General features: G+C 42.8%; 1 protein-coding gene across 10 annotated transcripts in view; it reads right to left on the minus strand.

Moving 5' to 3' along the window:
• Positions 1-19,651, minus strand: part of RASAL2 (RAS protein activator like 2) — a 174,704-nt gene that overhangs the window by 50,564 nt on the left and 104,489 nt on the right. For 9 of the 10 annotated variants that reach the window (XM_084526877.1, XM_084526875.1, XM_084526874.1 and 6 more), the window contains one exon: positions 3,429-3,535. In XM_084526877.1, coding sequence (XP_084383003.1) covers positions 3,429-3,535 — 107 coding nt within the window. Of the gene's footprint in view, positions 1-3,428; positions 3,536-4,296; positions 4,334-19,651 lie in introns of those variants that run through there. The other variant, XM_084526879.1, reaches the window with a different exon arrangement.

A 19,651-nucleotide genomic window follows, 5' to 3' on the forward strand; every position in this document is an offset into this window, starting at 1 on the left:
AAAAAAATGGCACAGAACATGCTGGAAGCCACTGCCCAACTGAGAAGACAGTTTTTAAATAGCTTTTCTGAGAGGCAAACTTAAAAAGCTGTAAAAGCAACTTATTATGGAAGTCTCAGCATAATTTTTCATCAGTATGGAAGAAGGTTAAGCTGTCCCCTGCCTTAAGCTGCTTTCTGTTCGGAAGTCGAAGCAGGGTGTAGGAGAGGTACGGCACAGAGGCAGGTCCACAGAAAGGCTAACTGAAACAGCACTCACCCTGCAGCTGCTTTTAGCCCCCCATCTCACAGTGTGGGTGTCAATGTTTGGAAAACCAAAAATGTAACTGCTCTGATTATTCATTTCCATTACGTGTACAATAAATCCCTGTCAAATAAAGATGACCTCATAAAAAGATTTTTAAAGCCATCATAGGCACCCCTTACACCCTTCACTTGGAGCTCTTCTCAGACCAGTGGTCGGAGACTTCCACAAGGTGTCTAGATCATCCACCTGCTCCTGAGAGCTGGCGAATTCTTAATGTGAAAATCAAAGGAAGAAACATGAATCCTCCTCTCCCTGTCTTATCATCCACTCGTTAGATCTGCACTAATCCACAAAGTTAGCAGGGTATTTTATTTCAGGAGTTCTGGTTTGAGCTCATCTGTATGCTTAGGCGATCTGACTTTAATTGCAACTTGCTCTTTTAAACAGATCAGAAGTTGGCCTGTTTTAAAAAAGGGTGATCTCAGCCCCCACCTGCACCACAACCTGCTCAGGAGTACCGGCGTATAAACGGACTATTCAGAACAAAACCTCCAAAGCCAGAAGCCTCATCCCTGTGAGAAAGACAGGAGGGTGCATTATGCTCCTGGGTATACAGGTGGCCAGACAGACAAAGCAGCGTAATACCAGCTACACGTGGCACAAATAGCTTCTAGTTTTCTGCTGGTTTATGCCCAAGAAAGGCAGCCATGTACTGCTTCCTGAGCCTCTTTGCCAGAGTCCTAAAAAAGCCCAATAAACTGCCAGGGGAAATGAGGACCATTCTGCAAGGTTCTTGTTTTGAAAGGGGGAAGGAGCTAAGAAGTACTGCAGAACTATTAGAGAAGAATTAGGGAAATGTTAAAACATTACCAAAAGATGGGATCAACAACAACAACGTCCAAAAAAGGGGAACAAAAAAAAAACAACAAAAGAGATAAAGTAAACAGTACCGATAGTAAACAAGCACTTCTGATAGGTAGCTTACAGTTGTTAGGTGCAGGCTACCACCACAACACATGTGTAGATGTACAGCCTAGGACAATTACTTATAGATGAAGACAAAGAAAACAGAGAATTTCTTATAAATGAATGTGAGAACAGCTAGGACTTATGAAGCCTCTCCGAGTTCAGAAATCCTCCCGGCATAATATGGACCATATGGGTTCAGAATAAAAATCTCAGAGCTTGGCATAACAGCATATTCTTGTGGTAGCTTCACATCTAACTAGACTGAAACCCTTTTTTTCCCCACAAAGCACTGCCCAGAAAACAGATCACTGAAGTGATGGAAGGCAGGAGCACAGAACAGCCGAGGTAGGAAGGCACCTCTGGAGGTCATCTAGTCAAATCCCCTTCTCAAAGCAGTGCCAAGTAGAGCATGGTGCTTAGGGCCGCATCCAGCTGGGGTTCGAATACATCTTCGAGGATGGAGACTCTGCAACCTCTCTAGACAACCTGTTACAGTGTTTAATCACCCTCACACTAAAAGTTTTTTTCTTACATTCAAATGGAATTTCTTGCATTTCAATTTGCAACTATTACCTCTTCTTCAAAGAGAGCCCAGCTCCATCTTCTTTACTCCCTTCTATCATGTATTCATACACGTTGCTAAGATTTCCCCCAAAGCTCTCTCTCTTCAAGGCTAAGCAATATATTCTAACTGCTTTTTCAGTTATTTTTCTAACTGGATTAAAATAGTATCAATTGATACTATCATAATTGATAATTAGCTATTGATACTAGAGTCTTGAAGTACGATCTGACAAAAAAACCTCTACAAAAGAAGTAATTCTTCACAATGAGAACAGCCAAACATCGGAGCAGGTTGTCCAGCAAGACTGTGCAACTGCTCCCCTGAAGGTTTTCAAAACCTGCCCAGAGAACACCCTCAGCAGTCTGATAGAAGTTGGTCCAGCTTAAAAGAGGGGTTGGATCATAGACTTCCAGAGGTCTCTTCCAATCTATATTATTCTATGACTAAAAAGGAACCAAGGATGGATAGTCAGTATATTCACCCCTGAATGACGGAACTTAGGAAGCAACCAGGTTGCAAAATAGCTCCTTGCTCTATTCCACTTCTCAATTCCATTAAATCCTGAGTTTACAGGTTGTTTTAGACATCATATATTCTATATATACTCTGACCAGCTTTAACCCTTTTATAATTTAAATAGCTCTTATCAAATCCTTAGCTGTTTCTTTTTAAATTCTTATTTTTAGAGATGACACAGTGTACAATTTAATCAGAAAACAACTTTTACATGCATTTGGATCTAAAGTGAGCTAAGGAATGTGTTTAAAATGGATGAATGTTATCTAAAGCAAGGGAAGAACATATACACTGAGGTACAGAAACGGTATCCATGTCCACACATAATTTAAGAAGAGACAACATTCTCTAGATAACTCTTCCTCCCCCCCAGACTTTAAATGAGACAGATTTCTAGCCAAAAAAAAAAAAAAAAGAAAAAAGAAAAAAAAGGTGGGGGGGGGGGGTATGAAACGATATGCAATATTCAAGTAAGATATTTTAAACCATGAATGACTATTGTCAAAAGATGATAAAACTGAGCATCTCATTTTAACTTGAAGCATTTGCCCTCAGTCTAATAATAGAAAAGCCTTTGTGTTCTTGGATAAACTGACCGAAGACTGACACGGGCAAGAAAATCCACATTCTAGCCGAAAACATCTGATGCAGACTCAGAGCCAGCTGAACTCACAGCAAAAGCTGAAGAGATAAAGAGCAATTAACACACCTGCAGAGATTTCACCAGCTTCTGAGTAAACCATAAATACATTTCAATTTGCTATGTAGTTCGTTGACTTGAGGGAAAAATAGCATGCTATCACCAACATAAAGGAAGTTTTTGCCTAGTCAAAAATTGAATATGTAATGCAATCCCTGGCGGCGACTTCAAAAGTATTTATATAGGTCGCTGCCCATATTTGAACTGATGTTTCATTATTTGCAACTTCAGATCAATCCAATGAAAATAAGCAAGCTACAGATCTACCAGAAATTTCATCTATAATACATGACAGTTGATACCAATACTTCTTGGTCAACTGGAAATATTAAGTAAATACTCATTTTTTTCCAGAGCCCTGTTGATATTTTTATCTCCTCCTCTTATTCCTGAGAAAAAAAAATTCCTCCTTTGCAGAAAAGGCACACTTACTGGTACTTTGAAAGGAGAAGTGTTTGCAGCATCCATGGAGTTGGTTTTCTCAGATGTGCTGGTCCCGGAGATGCTCCGTCTGCGAGGAGATCTCTCTGCTGGGACCTCTGAGGAAGAAAAGAAAAAGAGGGTGAATGGGTGCAGGGGGGTGGGGAATTTTATGCTGTACAGGACAGACTCCTCAGCAAAGTTTCCAGTGCACACTAAACTGCTGAATTACACTCACCTTTTTTTTTTTTTTTTTTTTTGTCTTACTTGCTCCCTAAATTACAGGAGCATTTCCACTGACAGATTCAAGGCTGCGAATCTGACTTGATTGGAGGCAATAGGCATGAAAAGTGCTGGTAAAGATCAGCACCCAAACATATATTGCCGTTTGTGAGATAATATTCAGAGAACTTTAAATTATTTTTTACATAAGCAACACAGCAATTAACTGGTAACTAAAATGAAGCCACAGAGAAATTCAATTCTAGTCACAGCTGAACACAATTTGACAGAGGTCAAAGTTCGGTCTTATGTGACCACACAACTTGCTCAAACCCTACAACCACCAGAAGCCTTGTAGCAACCCGGGTAATATGACATACATATCTCTGCAGATAAAAAAAAAAAAATAGGTCAACTTATCATTCTGGCAATATGACCTTACTAAGACACGACTTTGGCATCTTAAATCCACACAGGCTGATCTGATGAGCACAAATATTCATAAAAGATATGTTTCTATCTGATTCTATTGACTTACAAAGTATATACAGTATGTTTTTAAAAATCTGGCATACAGGCACACGTATACTACACATACACGCTCTTTTATGCCTAGCTAGATACACACACACACGCACATACACACAGACACAGATACCTTTATCGCAACTGCTGCCCATCTCCGGCTCAATTGCCAGCCTTAAAGGAATCCAGCTTCACAAAACATCCTAACACGGGGAGGGAAAAAAATCACTTCCTAGCAGAAAGTCTATTGTTATCTTCTGAATCCTACAGAAAAGGAATAAACGGCGACTCCAGCCAGTGACATTCTGACTCCTGCCGTGTTCCTTTCAAAGACAGATGCAGCTTAAACTTCCATTCCTGGCCTCCCGGCCCTGGGGATCCGTGCTACTTCCACTTAGGAGAAAGCTGGGTCTCTGCTCCCCTCCCTTCCCACAGCTTGCGGAGAGCAAGCGAGCGAGCAAGTGAAAAAGAAACACACAGGACTGCAGCTATTCAATCAATCGCTCCGACTGCACATCCTCATTAGTTACTTTCAGGCTATTAACAGACGCCCAACTGCCGGCTTCCCTCCGTGACAGCAAATTTCACTGTATATCCTGATTCACAGCAGCAAAAAGGGTTTACAGAGATATACAGCCAGCTGGTGCCACGAGAGCAGCGCTTTTCTCAAAATAACTGACGAAAAAACAAGAAAAGCCTTCTTCAGGGATAACATTGCTTGTAATGGCTTTGCATTCCGGATTTTCATGTCACCAGAGTTATAACACGGATCTCCCATGGATGCTTGAAGAATGACAAAATGGAGCATACTGAACGAGAGGCTAAGAAACCCGGACCCTGCAGTATTAGTGTCTCACGCTGTAGATATTTATCTTTTGAAAAACCCGACCGCTAACACTCAGCCTCTCGATCTGCTCGTAACCATCGATGGGGAGAGGACTGCAACCGGGAAAAGAGCCTCCTAACCCGGGCTCCGGAGCGAAGTGTAAGGCTCACTGCAGCTACCCCTGGGAAATGGGCAGGGCAGACGGCTCGCTGCCGACCGCGAGGATGATGCACGAGCCCCGCTCACCCCGACCAAGTAAATCACAGACTGCCAGAGCTGCCGGTAACAGCAACAGAGAGATGCTGCTTTCGGGGAGCCCTCTCCTCTGGCTGACGAGCAGCATCAGGCACTGCCCCACACAGCTCAGGAGGCATCGCCTGCCCGGTGCTGGAGGGTAAGTCCCTGCCAGGGCACCTTTAGAGAACCAAATGCCGGTGCTAAATCAGGGTTTCTGTGTAATGGTCAGCCCTGCTCCCTCAGCAGCCTCTGCAGAGGCGGCTGGTTTCATCCAAAAACGTGCTCTCCTACACCGCTACGAGCATCCCCCTTCCCCTCAGAAGAAAAACTTATTTCCTGCAGCTCCTGTAAGCGCAGCTCTCCCAAAGAGAGCCGTATTACGTTGGATTTAAATGATGGCTTTTGTTGTTCTCCTTGTAAATGTAATGAAAGCAAACGGGAGCGATATATTCACTTGGAACCGGGGAGTAAAGCGAGCACCTTTTATTTTAGATTGAATAGTAATGAGTAATGTAATAGGTTTGGCTTTCTCCACTTCTCACACACAGGAAATCACATCAAAGCTGCTTCAGTAATTTAACACAGTCTGTTAACTTTGCTGAGTCATAAATGAAAACAGGAGCCCGAATTCCCCGCGATTTTCAACAATAGGTGGTCGCTCTGCGAGGCAGGGAGATCAGGAGAAGTTTCTGATTAAAGCAAAGGGAGCTGAAGTTGCACCGAGGAACGTGGCCGGCTCTCCTCACCTTCCCCCCTCCCACCACGTCTGTCCAGGAACAACTCAGGTTCTCAGCAAATAAACCACTGAGGCTCCATCAGCGCAATGAGTTTCTCCTGTTCTCAGCCCACCATGGAAGCATATCGAATGGGGAAGGCAAAATGAAATATTCACGAGGTGCCTGTAACAACCTAAAAATAAAACTACCTTCTCTTCCCCTTCCAAAAAGGGAGAGCTAGCAGACAGCATGCTCAGTCCCCAGGAAACTGAAGGCCCTAGATAGAGCACAATTGTCAGGAGACGTTAACTCAAACTCAGAAACTAACGGCACTGCCATGACATCCGTAGAACAGAATTTTTGCTGAGTTGTGTAAAAAAAAAAAATCTATACTGTCATCACTGAGCAAAAAATTAGACAGTTCCCTCTCCGGCTCCACAAGCAATGCTAGAGGCTACTCTTGCATAATCTTCACCTGCTGTAAAAATCAATGCACCTCTCATAGGCTCAGTATTAAATTACAATTGCTCTCCGCATTGCTCACTCTCAGGGACCAGGGCTACAAATAAATCCCATTGTTCCTATGGAGAAACAGTCTGAAACCCTCCTCATCCCCTCTCAATCTCTGGGGGAGAAAAAAAAAAAAAGAGATAGATCTTCCCCTTTTCAACCTTAAAAAAATCCATCAAAGAAATGAGTTGTGAGCATCCCTATGGGGCACCTTTAATCTATCCCCTCACATACTGATGATATGCAGTAATATTTATGTAAATAAATAAATATTTATGCAGATCCATATTTACACACTACATGGTAACATACACCAATTAGCTGAGGCAATTACTCCGCCATGGCAGATGCCTCTGAAGAGGGACGTGCCCAGGGATGCAAGGCAGGGAGCTCTCTCAACCTCTTCTCGTTGCCCCATTCCCTCTCCACTGCAGCACTCGGGCTCCTTTTGTTGGCCAGAAGGCAGCTCTGTGCCAGGGGAGGTTCAGGTTGGAAATTAGAGAAATTTCTCCTCAGAAGTGTAGTCAGGCACTGGGACGGGTTGCCCAGAGAGGTGGTGGAGTCCCTGGGGGTGTTCAAGGAGAGGTTGGACATGGTGCTGGGGGACACGGTTTAGTGGGTGACATTGGTGGTAGGGGGGTGGTTGGAGCAGATGATCTTGGAGGGCTTTTCCAACCCCAAAGATTCTGTGATAAGCAGCTGCAGGGGCTGACCTGCTTTGAAGGTGACTGTCTGGGCCGCAGCCTCAGTGCCCTCCAGTCGGGATGTGGCTCTCAGACTCCTGGATTTCCTACAGCTTGGTGCTCCGGCCACTTGAAATCCAAAACCTTGCTGCTGCAGGAATTTGTATTCTGCTGTGAAGAGCTTTTTCTCAGAATGACAGGAGGAAAGATGAAACAAACCTCCCAGCTTTGCAGGACAGCCCTTGCTACTCTATCTCCATTTTTGTGAATTAGAAATGGATTGGAGAAGGGCGGGAGAAACAATCAGGAACAAAGAAACATCCTCAGGGGTTACAGTGAAAAGAATGAAGCTACTGAACTTGTAAATAAGGTCACAGAAACAAAGATTGCAGGGCTCTCCCTGACTCTGCGAAGGGCACGGCACTGGAACGAACGCACGGCCGCAGTGGGACACCCTGCCACGCGTCCGGACCGCGCTCGTGTCCTCCCAGCACTTGCGAGAGCACCTCCAGGTCTGAGAGCTCCTGCTAACAGAGTCCACAAGGGTGACTTCGAAGCAGTCCTATGGACCTACCTAGGAATGCAGAAAAAGGGAAAATGCACCAGCAAGCAGAGCTTACGCCTGTCGTTACTCACAGGGGCTGGTGCTGGCCTCTGTGGCAGCAGTCACCAGTTAACAACAGCGCATGGCTTAGTGCTGACGGATCCCCTGCTACGACTTCCTCAGCTCCAATGATCACAAAATATTCGGATTTGTGAAAGGCTACCCTGAACAGTCAAAGACAGACTATCAACAACAAATTTCTATTTCTTTCCCAAGACATAGATAGTGCTGAGCAAAAATCCCATCCTCATTCTCCAAATAATCTTTGAAATCTTTGTGCTGTCTTTATTGGGAAGGGGGCAGGCTGCTGGTTCTATCTCATCTCCTTGATAGGAGGATAAAAGAAAGATTCAGTAGGATTTCAGAGACTGGGACCTCCATTTTTTTCATCTGTGCACATCCTGATACGGTACCTTGGTCTGTGACTAGAGCGGATAGAGAATATGATTCATAAAAAGAATCAATGCATCCTGCCTCTGAAGTCTAGCTTAATTACAGGTCTCTGATAAACACAAAACCAATTCAATACTACCAGTTACACACCCATAGCCAACCATTCCCACAGACTGCCTCTCAGGTGCAACTGTATTCAAATGTCCCTGCTTGCCACAAACCAAAACAGCACCTGACCCAAATATTCACCCCATTTTTGATAGCCGCCTTGGCACTCCCTGGGAGAAAAAGGTTATTTTTTGGTATATAAACAATCCTGCAATTAGCCTTTTTATGTAAGCAAGGTCCAATGAGCTACACACACACACTGCCTTGTTTTTTTCTAAAGCAAGGTTTATTGTTGTTGCTTTAAATCTTGTACCATTCACTCAGCAGCACTTACCCCAGTGGGCAAACCACCTAATTATTTACCTATCAGCCGTGCCATTGTCTAAATTAATCTGCATGGACAGCTTATTACACGTTTCAAATACAGTAATGCCTAGAGGTCTATTACCAGGCTGCAGCCTGGCTGGCCTAACTACTAAACAGACACCATTTCTGCCCCAAAGAGCCTACAGCCTTCTTAATTTGAAACAAAGCATTATTAGAGTGTGATAAGCCTTACAAGGCAGGAGGGAAGAAGTGCATTAAGAAAATAAGGCATGCAAATTAAGTAAGTTATCCTTGATGGGCCTCTGGGTGATTATTTATTTGGAAATTAAACTTATACTGAAGTAATTATCCTCAGATAAAATAATCAAATCCTAGGGGATGAAAACAAAAAGAGTATCTTGAGAAAGGTTGTGAAAAAGCACCTTTGTCGTTTAAGATTTTTAAGAAGGGTCTAGAGAAGTGCTTCTCACAAAGAGGGCAGACAGAAGAGACCCTACTGCAGACATGGCAATGGATTACAACGCACTACGGGATTTCAAGGCCATCCTCAGCACTATTTTCTCCTCTGTCAAAAGGCCAATTAGTCTTACAGATTAGCTACAAGAGAAACACACAAAAACCAGCAACACTTGACTTTTTGTGACTTAGCATTTCTTTTACAAACACACTTCAAGAAATAACAGGCTTAAATCTAAGCTTGGAAGAGTTGGAGCACTTACGGGTTTGCCACTGGAGCTGGTTTTTGAAGATGTTATTCATTAATGTAACCACCAGTTGAGTGGTTTACTACAGCGACAAACACACTGACATTCACTGTTTCATAATCAGCAACTACAGAGGTTGTTCCTTACTTTACAAAGACAGCACACTACAACTTCTGGCTTGTAGGGCAGAAAAACTACAAAGCCAAGTACAGACACTGCCTTTCTGCTCTACGTTTTTGTTAACTATTTCCCTTGTGAGCTGCTGATCACCTACTGCAGTCTGTAAGCAGTGAGGGAGCCTGTTCAGTCCTGATGGTTTGGTTTCTTCATGTACCTCTGTCTGTCTACGTATCGATGTGCATGTGCACACACACAGCGCCTACAGCATATTAACACTATGGCATTCAAAACTTCATCAGGACAGAAGAGGTTATTTTTGTCTCATTGAAACAACCCTAAAGTGCCCAAGTGACAGCTCTAACGAGAAAGAGATCTTGGGTGCAGTCAGTATTTACTCACTGTTTCTTCTACATCGGTGAAAATACCCACACCAGCTGACAAAATTACAGGGAGTAATAAAAAGCAGGAAGAAGGCAAGTGTTAGGAGATATATAAGAAGGAATGAGAAAAAAAAAGGTACATCTAAACCTCATCTGAAGGATGCTTATTACCTAATGAAATAGGAAGCCTCATATAAAAATAAATAAAACTGTTAATGTTTTATCTTGGAGCATTTTTCTCTATCATTTTACTCACTTGGGGAAAATTCAGACTTTGGTGCAATTCACAGGCTGTTATAAAAATTAATTAAATGCCTGTGTAAAAAGCCTAGACTAATAGCAAACTCAAAAAATATGATCTGTACTAAATCCTGAAATCTAAACTTGTGTTCCAAATACATTATGCAAATTTTACCTGGTGTAACTTAAAGGAGAAAATTGAAATTTGCACTGAGAGCTCTTCCACGTTTATCTAGGTAACTAGAGAGGAGGAAAAAAGCCAGAAGAAGATAAGTCTGAGAGAACACAACAGTCACAGTCACAGCACACTACACTGCACAAAAGCTCCCAAGTCTAGAAAGGAAAACACAAAGGAAACCCCGCAAAGCTATAGAACTCTATCATCAAACAACTACTAGATCCCAGTTATGATCAAAACCTCTCTCAGTCCATTAGCAGGGATTTTAAAAGAAAACCCTGTGTTTTACGGAGGACTGAGTCAATCAGACAAGTCTTGCAAGATGATCCAGGTAAATAGCAATGATTTTAATTTGCATACAGGTAATTCTGTTGGTTAGACACTTGCATTGTGTTGGCATCTAAAAAAATGTGACTGAATTAGTGCCCAATTCAGAAAGTGCATAGCGAGCAACCTACAGTTGAAGTCACTTAAAAGACATTAAACTCATCGATTCTTGAGGAGTTCAGTCTGAAAGACAAGACCTAACAAGCAAAGCAGATGAATGCACAGATGAGGCTGGAAGAAAGGGCAAGAATATCATAGAAGATTAAAAAAAAAAAATTGGCTTTCAAGTACTGACTATCACAGTCCCTTTACGCAGAATGTTCTGAAGAAACTGAACGTGGCATTTAGTGAGTACATCATCAGCTGTTATCAGACTGATGCATTCACTCTGAGGCGGTGGAAAGAATCCTCCAGCTCTGCAAATACAAGTCAGGAATGAAGCATATGTGCATCCCTGGCTGTTCAGTATCTCCTCTGTATGTCAAGTCCAGCCACATGAAATTTGGAATACTTGCCCTTTTTTACCCTCCTCATGCATCAGCCTTGAAAATCTCCTGAGCGGTTTGACTCCAGGCACAGCAGTATATATTGCCAGCCAACACAGAAACAGAGACGAGGAGCTACCACCACACTTGACCTGGAGATGCTGATGTCCTCATTAGTTCCTAATGATCTTGGACTGCCCCTGCTAATTCAAATTACCTTGTGTTTGCTGCAGAGAGATTGCACACAGACAATTAACACAGATGAGCTGATGAATGGAAACTTGTTCTCACAGTGTCATTTGTTGAGAGGCTTATGACTTAGACGCACAGTATTATGATATCAGTATTTATTATCCTCATTATTAAACAACAGCCTCAAACCACAACTTTCAGAAATCATCTCTTTTACTCTCTGCAAAAAGCCTGTGAATCAGGGCATTCTCTAAAAAGCCATGCTTTGCTCTGGTTATTGGGATGTCCAAGCTCCGCAGCTCTCCCCTGTGCCTCTTGGTGGGCCAGAAGCCTGCTCTGAGCTACACTACCTCTTGCTCACTCTGGCAGGATCTTGCCCTTGGGCAATAAAATCTATTGCTATGGACACACTAGAAGAAAAGTCTCAATGTACAGCAGATACCTGATGGATGCCATCAAACCTTCAGCGTGGCTCTGGATAATTTTAATTAACACGTGCTTGGAGGCAAAAAATATCTCAGTTTTGTTACACCCTCCAGACTCCATGCTGAATAAACACTCCCTGGCATTTATGGGGTGAGGTTTTGAAGACATCTTGAGGACCTCTTGGTGTGGAACAAAACATGAATGCAGGCCTACATGTAAGGGTGGAAACAGCAGTCTTTGGAAGAACAGCACTGGAGCACAGTCCACACATCCTCTTGTCCCTGCTCACATTCGACATGGTATTCCCAAAGAAGTCCATGGCACATAGTGATGAAGTAATTAGCAAATACTAACAGACCTGGGAGCATTTCCTTTCCTCCCACACTCCGTACTTTTCTGGACCTGCTAAACAAGAGAACTGCTTCCCATGGAGGGAACATTGTAAATGCTGTCTACTGGAAAAAGTATAGCAACACCAGGAGCTGCCCTGGGCTCTGGATGGAGAACCGAATCAGGCAAAATGCACTAGATTGGCTGCTGCCTACTTGACTGACAAAGTTCCACACTGCTGACTACTGTATCTTGGCAAAAATAAAAAAGTGTTACAGCAAACAAGTTACTTTAAATAGTCCATCAAGAGGAAAGGGGGATACGTTTCAGGCTTCCTGTCTGAGCAACTTGGAACCTGGAAATTATCAGAAGAGAATGAAAGCATCCTGTGAACAACAAAATGTGAAAGAGTGAGACAGAATGATTTATGGAGCTGACACTGAAATAAAAACAAATAACAACAGCTTGACATAGCAACAGCTGAAAGGGAAAGACAAAACAATAATCAGCTTCTTTGTGCGAATGCTGTTTAAAACATTTTTCAGGCTTTTACTGGTATTTATGCTGGACTATAAATACAAGAGTAGTTTCAATTTTCTACTTGAATACAGTTAAATTGATGTGTAAGTACGCAGAAACAGAGCACAGGATTGTTTGATTGTGCTTCCTAGATTTAATTTCTGGACTAGAGAAGTATCTGATCCCTTGGCTGAAATTTTTATTCCAAACACATCCAGACATTTCTCTGGAGAAGCAAAACTTTCAGCAAAGTCTCCTCTTTGATTTATCTTACTAGCATCACACGGCTGTGAAATAAAGTTGTAGACATGCTGACAGCAACGAGTGGAAGTAGAGTGGGGGTTCTCCCTCTGACACAGCGATCAGCTGGTCAAATGGCACAGAGGAGGAGAAAAACAGGCTAGTAAGAAACACTTTTTAGTCCAGAAACAATCTACTGCCATATTAAGATGGCACATGCCCATTTCTAACTTGACCTTTGCACTTGCAGCTATTTTAAGCAGATTCTAACCAGGTTTAATTAATAACTACTTATCATTCACACGCTTTAAAAGACATAACATCAAGTAACTGAAGGACTGAAGAAATTAAGTGCAGTGAAAGTAGTAAAGGCTTGCCAGTAAAATGTAAACAACAACAAAAAAAAACAACAACAAAAAACAACAATTAGCACCGTACCGTACCAAGAAATGAGAGAAGGCTTTTCTCTTCTTCTGTGCTGCTATCCAGCCATTCGGCCACATCGCCAGGAGAAAGAAGACTCATTCTCCAGCCAGAAAACTTTTCCATACAGAACTCAGTAAGTGAACGAAGCAGGGTAGGAAGGGTGGGGAGGAGCGGATGGTCTTGGGATTCCAGTACTCCAGTTGTTGGCTACACTGACAACACGAGAGCGTGATCCTGCCCTGCTCTCTCAGCCCTACATCTGACAGCCCATCCTGACACAGCAGGCATGGGTGGGAGCACAAAGTGAGATCTGTACTTCTTGTCCCTTTGTGTCAGGTTTCAGTCCAAGCAGGAACAGAAAGAAGGCAAAAAAGGGGAGCAGGGGAAACCAAGGTCTGAAAATCCAAAAGAGGTTGCAGGTTATGATGGAAACAGTTTAAATAAAAAGAAGAAACAGATCTCAGAGCTCAAGAAGCTCAAACAAGTAAGTGAAATCGCTCATCAGCTAAGTGTAATATATCCCTGCCATCCCTTAGAGTGTTGGCTTTGTTTGTAGGCTCAGGCTTTATGCTTTATGCCAAAAGAAAAAACAAAGCTCAGAGGCAATTTAAATACCCTCCTCACTCCCAAAGAGCCTGCATTCCCCTGTTTGCAACCCCCTTCGTGCTCCAGCTATTATAACAGCATCCCAGCCTTTCTTACAATGAATTTGTTCATGCAATGGCAGGTTGATCAATCTGTGAATAGGAAGCTCCCACCCCTCCCTCTCCCCTCCTCCTGCATGGCGGCGGCATTGATCGGCAATAATGGAATCTGCCTCCGCCTGCCAGCAGCAGCATTACAGGGACCCGCTCCTCTTCCTCAGCAGCAGGCAGCCCCGCGGCGCTTCAGCCTCGGCTGCAACAGAGCAAAATAAGGAAGAGGTAAGGGAGAGCAGCGCTCACGGGGGCTCGAAGAAGTCATCAGTGCTAATGGTCGATTTGTTTTTTTTGAGCGAGAGAGAAATGGAAAATAATTCTGCTCTGTCTAGACAGCGGGCTTGCTCTGCACGGCTCTGCAACGAGGACTTGTCATTGTGACTTTCTGAAGGGTCACATTTAATTGTACAGGATTTATAGCACTTGATTTATTCTACACAAAAGAGCATTTTACAGGTTTACACATGCAGGAGCAGAGACGGATCGTGTAAGTGAGGGACTCCCGGGCCCCACAAATCAAAATTGCCTTTGTCCTCAGGGGATGGAGCTGATGCTCCGATCAAACGGCACTCTTTAAAGAGACAGCCGCCTTTTGTTCACCATTTTCTGAACCTGTCCTGATTTTAAATAATTTATACACATGCCAATCCCTATTACAAACTAGGACGCTTGCTGACCACTGACTAAAAGCCAAGGCAAAACAACAACAAAAAGCCATTAGATCAGCAAAGCGGAGAATTAGATCCCAACCAACAAACCGGGGGAAAAAAAGACAGCTATCAAGTCCCAGCAGGGAAGAAAATTCCAATTACTTAAGACAAACTGTAGCAAAGTACTGTTTGTGCAGGAGGGATATTTTCATAAAACACCTGCCAAGCAGGGCTGATGCTCTACAGAATTCACAATTAACGAGGGAACATGGGACAGAGCAGTTGCGGAGGGAGATACCCAGCAGCACACAGGACTCAGCTGAGCAGTCCTCCCCCTGTTCCCACTGATGAAGTACATACCCCACCCTATGAACAGACGAATTAAAAAAATAAAATATTGTCTGCATAATCTAAAAGACAGAAAGACATCAGATATGCTTTTCCATCTATGCAAACACCAGCTTTTTCTTTTTTTTTTTTTTTTTTTTTTTGACAAAATGAGCTTTTCCAACAAATTTTCGCCGCGTGCAGAGGAGGATTACATTTTGTCCAACTTCTACAAGTAGGATCTTCTTTGCATTAAGAATAGGCAAACTGATGACGTAAATCTACTTGCAGTAAGAATGGAATTAAATACAACTTTTCGAGAAAGGATTAGGTAGCTATTTTTCGCTATCCAGCTGGTCAATATGAAACAAAAATATTTATCTCCTTCCTTTTAGTTTTCTGTGAAACAGATATGGTGCTCCAGAATACCTGACGACCCTTCTATTAAAACCGGTTTAATTCACAATATTATCTACCAATTTCATAAATAACAGGTTCTAGGGAAACCAAAGTTAAGAGTATTGATTTCCCATGAACGCTTCTCATCCCCATGAATTTTCTGTCCTTTCTAGGAGTACAGATTGTGTACAAATTCTGCTTTCCTCCACAGCTGTCTCACCTTTTGTATCATGATTCAGCTTTATGAAATCCTTTCAATATATTATAGAGGTCATGTTAACAGGGGAAGTATATTAAATGCTGTAAGAAAATGGAGGCATAAGATTTCAGACAGTAGCATTACCTGGGAACTGAGATGGCATCTAAGTTTTCCACATGCAGAACCCTTGCTCTCCTGTGGCATTCACCTTCCTGGGGCAACACATGGGGATAAAGTCATGATTACAGTCATCTAACCTGACTGGCTTGAAACGCCTCTAGAACATCGCCCAGTGACTCTCCTCCATGTGCTGCATTATTTCTAGTTGAGCAAAGGCACATCTTCCAGGAAAAAGGACATCTGATTTTAACAGACACTGCAGAGAGGTAACAAGGCAGTCCGTTCCCCTTCCCTACGCTGTTCCAATGGTTAACTGCACTTGTGGTTAGCAATTTGCTCCCTGTTTCCAAGAAGGAATTTATCTAGCCTCATCTCCTAACCACTGGGCATTGGCTGACATTTGTATGCTTCGGTACTCTCCATTATCAAATTCTGGTATCAGAAATCTCCTCCCTGTTTGCATCCTTTGTGAATGTCTGGTTTCAGACAATCACTTCAAAAATATCTTCAAACTCCTTTGTAGCATTGATTTTCATTTTGAACACTTCTAGGGAAAAAAACAAGCAACCAACCAAACAAAAAAACTACCACAATCAAAAAGAAGACCAAACTTGCTCCAGGCCTGGAGGAGGGAAATAGTACTGGTCTCCTATTAAAACTTGCCACAGGCAGAAGAAACACTGTGAATTGCTTCTTAAATTGCTCTTTCTCCATCTTAAAGCTGGTCTTGTGCTCTAGAGCTTACCAAAAGCTTTCAGAAAAGTCCCGCTTGAATTTTTCAGGGCAGCCAGGTTTTTAGGTAAGCTGCAAATAAGCAGGAGAGGAATATTCAAAACGTATCTAATATTTTCATGCTGTGAGACCTACCCACTTGCTGAACCACTGCAAACAGATAGAAACTGTCCTATCAACCAGAGCAGAAGTGCCCAAAATGTACAACTATCCTTTGCAGATGACTGAGGCTACAGAAAGATGGGAGAGATCAGCGAAGTAATGCTAAACAAACAAAACAAAATGGGGATGAGCAGCAGCTGCCTTGAGAGACTGCTGTTTTCCAAAATTAGCACTGGTAGCTGTACGGAACAGCAGGTTCTGTCATGAAAAAACTCCTTCAAAGTGTTGGGGTTCACCTCCCTCACCCCTGAGGGTCTTAAGGCAGACGAGCCCACAAGGACAAGAATTAAAGCAAACCCTTATGTTTTCCAATGTCTTATATAAATAAATAATTTAAATCTTGTGCACATCCCCAACTAGTAATTCTTTACATTACCGCCAGCGAACAAGCTTCCGCTCCTTTCTGCACTTGTCAGAAATGTCAGCCTCCTACAGACATGACTTTGAAACCTATGAAACTAAGCAGCTTTGCCATCCCGTGGATTTAAAAATTAGCATTCTTGATAAGTAAAACTACACAGAAGCATGAGAACTCTTTTTTTTCCTACATGAATTTTAGAAAATGATAACTCATAATCTATGCAAATAATAGAGCACAGTTGCCTTCTGATGTGGATGCTTTGTAAGCACAAAGTAGCGGCACTATTATAAATCATAATGTATTAATGGTCTCTGCATGAGGCACTTACAAGAAAAGGAAAAATGGATCTTACTTGCACCAGGGATGGACTGACGGGCTGATTGATGGATATTGCTACAGTCAGTAGGTGATTTCTTCACAGCAATATACATTAGACATTGTACACCCAAGTCATTCCTAATAAAACGCTTTACCGTTAGCTTAGGAGCAAAGGAAGACAGGATATTTACGGACCTGAAAAATGAAATCCTCCCTTCAGAGCAGGGGCACAACTGACAGGGAGAGGGCAGTTTTTCCCCACAAAAAGCAGGCAGGCAAGGATGTATAAAATAGCTTGCCTGCGGTTGCAGCACTTGTTAATCCACAAGACACAATACACACCTGCTCTTCCATTTCCTGGATCAATGTCATATATACCAGACAACACTATTCACCTCTACACTTGTCCGTTAGGAAATGGGAAAAGTTATTTCAGTCATTTCGCCCAGAAAAATGCCAAGCAGCTATAACTTTTCTATCCTATTCAATGCCATGGAGCAGAACTAGAAAGCTAGCTTTAAAATAAGTTTCCTAGGTATCTAAAAATGTCAGTTCTAGATGCAAAAATGTGCTGTTTCCTGCGTTAAATCATTTTAAGTGCCCATATATAATGAATATCGTATTGTTTTGAGAATCACAGAATCACAGAATTTCTAGGTTGGAAGAGACCTCAAGGTCATCGAGTCCAACCTCCAACCTAACACTAACAGCCCTCCACTAAACCATATCCCTAAGCTCTACATCGAAGCAGTATTACAATTTAACAGCCTTCTAACCACACGATAATCTAGTTTAAGAGCATCCGGATGGACAAGGCCGAGTCATTCATTTTGCGTTACGGAATCATGGCGAAAGGATTCACAACTATTTGGTGACACAGATAACTTTTTGGCTTCAGCCCCATAAACTACACCAGCCTGTAATACCATGACACAAGCTGGAGGCAGCTGAGCAGACTCACTCTGTTGCAAAGTAAATCAATAGCAGATTTACGTCAGGCACAAGACGATGTGGACAGCCCTGCTGGAGCACAGCAAAGCACACAGGAAGCCCTTTTTATCAGAACTGATGGACGCTCAGGTCTCCTTAAACCAGTCCATTCTGCTCTGGAAAGTGAAACCACACTGTTGAACTGCTAGCCCACATGTACACAGTATCATCTAGTATTATATCTTTTGAGATTGCTTAATGAAGTGGTTTTAGTACAGTCAGGGATCGGTAGCACTCGCTCTCAGTAGCTCTCATCCAGCTGAAGGTGACAACCTCTTTGTGCCACACCTCATTGTACCAGGGTGGTAGCCCCTCTTATTTGCAGAGCAAACATCACTAGCCTTCCAAACTCAGCTGAGGTCACAGACATGAACCTAGTGGCTGTTCAGGAGGGAAGCGAAGCACAACATTTCCTAAATAATAACTGCTGGAGCAGCAAGGCAGTGAGGGCAGCGAGAGCCGTGCCTGCTGACAGCCTGTAAAGATAAATAGGAACAGGAAGGCTCAAAATGAAGGTGAACAACACAACAAACCTTGAAGTTCTCTAGTATATAATAACACAGTCAAGAGCTCTCTTGTGTAAGTGACATTTTAAGTAATGTCAGGAAGCTATTTCCACACTTAATTTTGACAAGGGGTTGGAGGCAAACAGGTCAGCAACTGAAATGAGAATTTAAACCGTGAGGGCCTAGCTTTTATAAAGCTCTTCCATGCCCATTTAGCCTTCCAGCAAAATCATCTCCTCTTGGCTGGCTGCTTGTACCTCACCTCGTAGAAACTGAGTGGCAAGCCCCTACCACAACGACACAGCAAACAGCCGGGTACCTAAATCTAACCAGGGACCCTTCCCAGCCGCTTCAGGCAGGTCACTTGGACACAAAGGACGGCAGCTGCCAGCATGGAAGTTGGCTTGGACTTCCCCTGCAACATAAAGATCTGTTTGTCTGCCTGCATGAACCTAACAATGCTACAGAATCTTTTCTGTGATTGCGAGCTATGTTTTAAGGGATTTCCATTTCATTGTTTCACTGGTGTACAGAAACTACGTTGAGTACACACAATAGCTTAGCATCACAGACATGCTTTTCATGTTAAAGAAACAAAGCTGTCAGAAGTCTTTGAAGCCACCTGCTAGGGAACTGAATTTCAACCTACTTTTAAAACACCTCTTAAAGGGATGCTTGAGAACAGCAGAAGACTGGAGTGAAGCCATCAGTTGAAGCTCAACGCAGAGCGACTGAGATACGTACCTGCACCTGCGTCACAGAGGGTGCCCAGCACTGTGGAAGAAAAGAAATGTGGCTCTATCTAGAGGCCAAGCAGGCAGGCGTAGAAGGAACCACCATGCTGCTCACGCATAGCAAGACAAGGATAAAGCCTTAAATCATCTTAAAATAAAAAAATTGGAGTAATTGAAGACTAAGCAAATTACTGTGATTTTGGTTGTTGGGCATGTTAACCCTAAACAAGCCAGTTCCCGAAGTCAGAGCTTGCTAGCACTAGGACAGTTTTACCATGCCAGGGCAAACCATCCTTTTCTTGTTCTCTACTTTCCATGGAA

This window comes from Aythya ferina (genome assembly GCF_964211825.1).
Source record: "Aythya ferina genome assembly, chromosome: 8".
NCBI lineage: Eukaryota > Metazoa > Chordata > Aves > Anseriformes > Anatidae > Aythya > Aythya ferina.